The following is a 5,429-nucleotide window of genomic DNA, read 5'->3' as shown; positions in this document are numbered from 1 at the left end:
CCCCGCCTCTCCCCCTGCAGGCTCAGGCCATCTGCCTCCACCCGCTCTATGTCATGCTGCCCTGCACTCTAGCTTCCTCCCTGGCCTTCATGCTGCCTGTGGCCACCCCACCCAATGCCATTGTCTTCTCCTTCGGGGGCCTCGAAGTGTCTGATATGGTGAGTGGCAAGGAGGGCTGAAGACCTCAGCACTCCTTCCTGCTCTGTCTCTTCAGCTTGGTGGACCACAAAGCAGCCTAAAACCACTGAGATTCTCAGAGCTGAGAGTGGGCCCTGGATTAGGGGGACTGCAGGCAGCAGTTGGGACATTACCCCTCAGCTGGGACATCTTTAGGGCTCCTCCCTGCCCTAGGCATGTGAGAGGGAGGGAAGGAGGTGAGGAATATGGAGGCAACTCTAAGGGGTCAGGCACCCACAACCAGGGAGGTAGGCTCAGAGAGAACAAGGCTCAGGGCCCTGTAAGCTCACAAAGAGCCTCCCTTTTTCCTGTTAGCACTGGGAGTCAAGCAAGGGCCAGGGACATTGCCTAGTGATGCAAGTTATACCAAGGGGGGACTTCCCAGGGAGAATGTGGCTAGTGGGAGGGCTCCAGAGCTCCCCAGAATGCTTGAGGGTTGAGTGCCGGCTCAGCTCAGCACCTGCAAAGTCCAACTGACTCTCCTCACACCAGGCCCGGACGGGATTCCTGCTCAACATCATCGGGGTGCTGGTCATCATGCTGGCCATCAACAGCTGGGGCTACCCCGTCTTCAACCTGTACGCCTTCCCCTCCTGGGCCCATGTTGACAACACCACAGCCCACTGCCAGCCCAGCTTCATGATGCCCCAACCCTAGACCAGGGAACAGCCTGGCCAAACCCAGAAGGACCCACTCGCGTTCCCTTTCCTCTGAACTAGGAGGGGACACCCCAAACGTCAAGTCCTAGGTCAATGGCTGAGAGAAAGGCCCCTGTATACATCATCGGACATGTGCCTGTAAGGAAGACATGTGTGTGCAATCCTGTGTGTGAGAAAAGTGTGTGTATATATGTATATACATGTATGTATATATGTATATATATGTATGTATATATATGAGGGTGGTGTGTGATGTGAGCGTGTCTGAGAGGGGCGTTATGTGTGTGCACACAATTGAGGTGTGTGCGCTTGACAGTGTATGTGTGCGCAGCTCATGCATGTGCGTGAGTTCACAGACAATGCGGCACCCTCTCTGGCATCCATGATCTTTATCTTTCCTACTTTATGACCAGACCCCTTTGCACTGTATTTATAGAAACTCGGGGTTGGGAAGGGCTGGGAAAGAGGGCCTATCAGCAGTAGCCATGGGAACTGTTTCTGGGACTGGCCCAGGGTTCCGAGGTCTCCCCAGCCTCTCATGGTTTAGCGGAGGGTTCAGGTATTGGCCACATTAAAGTCTTTTTTGGTAGAGTCTGGGGTGGTTTTTCAGTCTTCTCCAGGCTGGTCCACATGTGGTCAGACCCAAGGTTGGGGGCACAGTGGGAGGGCGCCTGGCCTCTGCCCTGCAGGCCAGCCCCCTTGGCACCCTTTCTGCCCAAGGGAGAAGGTAATGGTGGGGCACCCCTGCCAAGGCCGACCGGAGTGGGTGCAGCCACCCAGGAGAGTATCACTGACATCATCCGGCCAGGCTAATTGGGAGCTGCCAGTCCCTGCGTGCCTTTGGGAAAACCGGCCTCCTCATTCCCAGAGCGCTCCCTAGACATTTACATAAAACCCTCTGCCCCTGCCAATGCCTCACCGACCCTTCCTCCGGCTGGAAAAACCGGTCCCACCAGACCAGGGGGAGGCAGGCTGACCCGTGCTGGGTGCCCAGAAAGATGGACCCCCACCCAAAATGGCAGCCTGCAGCAAGAAGAACGCAGGTGAGACTCGCAAGAACAGGCTCAAAACTGGCATGGCCTTTAGAGCCCAGGGCTAGACACCACTCTCGATGATTCTGCCTCCCCCACCCACCCCCTGCCCCCATGGACTCCAGAGTTTTCATCTATCTTGCAGGGGGAGGGGATGGGGCGATGATGCCACACCCATCATCCATTCTGGGAGCTCAACTTCTCTTCCTGGCTGGAAGTGCATCTTTGAGTCTAGCCTAAGTGTCCCTCACTGTAGACAGTAGCACATAACCTCGTGCTGCTGCCTTTCGAAAGTCTTGAGTTCATCTAGATGGAAGTTCCCGAGAGCCTCATCCAGCTCCCTCCTGCTGCAGTGGGAGAAAAGAGATATTTACCATCACCCTCGTGTCCTGAAGAGAGAAAACCAGAAGGGGTTTAACTCGGGGTCCCCCTTGGGCTGAGCCTTCGCTCAATTCTCCTGGAGCTGGAATGGGGGGAGGAGGAGGCACCAAGGGGAGGGGGCTGCTGCGAGACAGAGAACATGGCCTTCCCCAGGGGACAGGGGATCCTGACAGGACACGCCAGACATCCAGGAGAGGGAGAAGTGTCAGGAGAGCGAGAAGTGTCAGGCGAGCGGCTCCACCCCGCCCCAGGCCCCCCAGGCTGGCATTCCTCACTCATGAAGCACAGTCATAAATCACAGCCCCCACCTAGACCCACACCTGGGACCCCCCACCAAAGCCCCAGGCGTCAGTCCCCACGGCAGTGGGCTGGCCCCAGAATCGTGGGGCTCCCCCAATGGCTTTCCCATAATGCAGTGGGTTCCTAAGGAGCCACCCCAGCCCCATCTGCAAGGAGGACCCTTCTGTGACTGTCTACTTCTGGACCCTGTGTGGGTACCCACTGTCCAACCCTGGCTGGGGAAGAGGTGGATGAGCTTCATGAGGGGCACACACACCCACCCACACTGTTCTCAGCTCCCCTCCTACCTCCCCACTGTTCAGTCTGTCTGGCTTAGAGAGAGGCAGGTGTGGGCTGAGGTCACACAGCAGCCCCAGGGGATGAGGACTGGGCTGTTCCTAGCTTCTTGGGGGAGGAGGTGGATGCAGGCCTCCCAAGGCTGGAGGGCTCATCTGTGGTGGGTGCCCAGACAGAGCTTGGGGGGCAGGCCTCGGTCAGCTGCTTGGAAACTACCCTCCTTAGCAGGCAGCAGGGCGGACAGGCGGGCAGGTGGCACCTGTTGGCCTAATCACCGTCATTAGCTGGGCAATAAAGCGGCAGGGGCTGGGCCAGCCTTTGAAGGAAGAGCCTGGCAGCCTGGGTCAGGCTTGTACAAACAGCCTAGCAGCTTGGCCCTCCAGCACACACACTCCAGGCTGCAGCAGCTGGGTGGGGCTCGGTTGGGACTGGGGTCTGCACCCTGTCTGCCTGGGTACCTGCACCCTTCCACCATGGCTTCTAGGAAGGCAGCAAGGGGGTTTAGGGGTCTCCAACCAGGTGAATTTGTGCACTGCTGGGACTCAAGAACTTATGAGATAGTGAACTTGCTGGAGAAGACCAATGAGGCCAGAAGCAACTTGAGCACAGAGTTGGCCTGATACAGCTCTGTGTCCCCAGTTCCTAGCACAAGGCCTGGCACAGTGAATATTGTATGGATGAATGAATGCATCAGAATCACAGAGGGACTTCTTGTTCCTGGAGAGAAGCTGGAAAGGCTGCCCTCAAAGCCCCTTTCCAGGTGACTTACTGTAAGTGTCCTGGCCTCCCTGGACCAATGTTATTTTAGATTCAGCAGATACACCTGGATTTCTGAGGCAATTCCTACTGTTTTTCATTTTTCCCCATCGTGTATTGAATTGTGTCCCCCCAAAATATCTGTCAACTTGGCTAGACCATGATTTCCAGTACTGTGTAATCGTCCATTTTGTCATCTGATGTGATTTTCCTATGTGTTGTAAATCTATCTCTATAATGTTGATGAGATGGAATTAGTGGCATTATGTTAATGAGGCAGGGCTCAATCTACAAGACTGGATTGTGTCCTGAGCTACACTTTTTTGAGATATAAAAGAGAGAAGCAAGCAGGGAGACAAGAGGACTTCATACTACCAAGAAAGAAGTATTAGGAGGATAGTGTGTCCTTCGGACCCAGGGTCCCTGCGCTGAGAATCTCCTAGTCCAGGGGAAGATTGACAACAAGGACCTTCCTCCAGAGCCGACAGAGAGAGAAAGACTTCCCCTGTAGCTGATGTCTTAAATTGGACTTTTAGCCTACTACACTGTGAGAGAATAAATTTCTGTTTGTTTAAGCCATCCACTTGTGGTATTTTACTATAGCAGCACTAGATAACCAAGACAACCCCTGACCCTAACCTCTAGGGTCCTGTCAGTTTCCTTGTTTCTCTCTCTTACAGGTCCTGTTGGCCAACACTAGCCTTGGTGTCAACAAGGACAACCAGAGAGGCCAGGGAAGCAACTGTGGAGCCCTGCCAGAAGGTGGAACAGGGCAGGGTAGAAGAGGGGAGCTTACTAGGGAGATTGAGGAGATGGGAGCAAGGCTGTTGATCTCACTCTCTGGAATGCACATACCTAGACCTCTGGGTCTCAGGTCAAGGGAAGCTCTAGGGGTTGGGGTCCTCAGCCCCAAAGTAGGTCCCCTGAGGGCTCAGACTATGACTTCCTTGACTCTCCAAAGTCTCAGGGGAGGCTGCTTCCTGAAGGGGGAGGGTTAGCAATACAGGAGGGAGAGGGCAAGTACACCCACGGGTGCATGGTGGGAGGTGGGGGCAGGATTTGGATGGATGAGGTTCCTGGTGGGATGCCAGCCTGTAGAGGGTGTCCCCTGCAGTCTCCACCCCAGTCTGGGCCCCATTAGTCATGGTCATGAGGTTTGGCTAGGGCCAGGGAGGCTGAGCGCCTCAAAAGTGTGAGCCTCCAACCCCAGGGACCAGGAGGCAGGGGCGGAGGTGGGAGAAGGGAGCAGTCTGATTGAACGATTGTGACAAGGATTCAGAAGGTTGCTCTTAAGGATATGGCGACTGGCAATCACATGCACGCAGAGCCACAGATTCTTGGGTACACACAAAATAACGCATAACCACATGGACAGACATAGATACCTGTGTACACACAGTTACACACACTCAGACACATGGACACCTGTGCACAAAGTTACTTACTGGCACTTGTAGCCCTTCAGACACACCAAGTCATTCACAGAAAGACACACATAGGCAGACGGACACAGTCACAGACACTGGTATACACCCAATCACTCACGGACACCCACATGAACACGGAGCCTGCGCACACGGTATCAGACCTAAGTGTTCTCACAAGGATGCAGATGTTCACATACACTTAGACACAGACACTGGCATGGGCACGCCCAGCATCACATATGTAGCTGCATAGACTTACAGCACACCGATCGTGGCACATGTGAGCACAGGAACACAAATGTAGATACTCACATATAGGTACTCATGCGCTTACACAGACACTGACGCCAGTGAACACACACACACACACACACACACACACACACACACACGCAAACACACACTGAGTTTGCGGCCCTCAC

General features: G+C 54.7%; 1 protein-coding gene across 1 annotated transcript in view; it reads left to right on the top strand.

Annotated features, from left to right (window-relative positions):
* LOC101355039 (solute carrier family 13 member 2-like) overlaps window positions 1-834 on the top strand; it is a 7,844-nt gene extending 7,010 nt beyond the window's left edge. The window contains exons 9-10 of the mRNA XM_012558115.1: window positions 21-158; window positions 670-834. Of these exons, the coding sequence (XP_012413569.1) occupies window positions 21-158; window positions 670-834 (303 nt within the window). The remainder of the gene's footprint in view (window positions 1-20; window positions 159-669) is intronic.
* Window positions 835-5,429: the final 4,595 nt, after the last annotated feature.

The sequence above is a fragment of the Trichechus manatus genome, unplaced genomic scaffold (assembly GCF_000243295.1).
Source record: "Trichechus manatus latirostris isolate Lorelei unplaced genomic scaffold, TriManLat1.0 scaffold00138, whole genome shotgun sequence".
Lineage (NCBI taxonomy): Eukaryota > Metazoa > Chordata > Mammalia > Sirenia > Trichechidae > Trichechus > Trichechus manatus.
The sequence above is the reverse complement of the archived record's forward strand: the minus strand, read 5'-3'. Positions and strand labels throughout refer to the sequence as shown.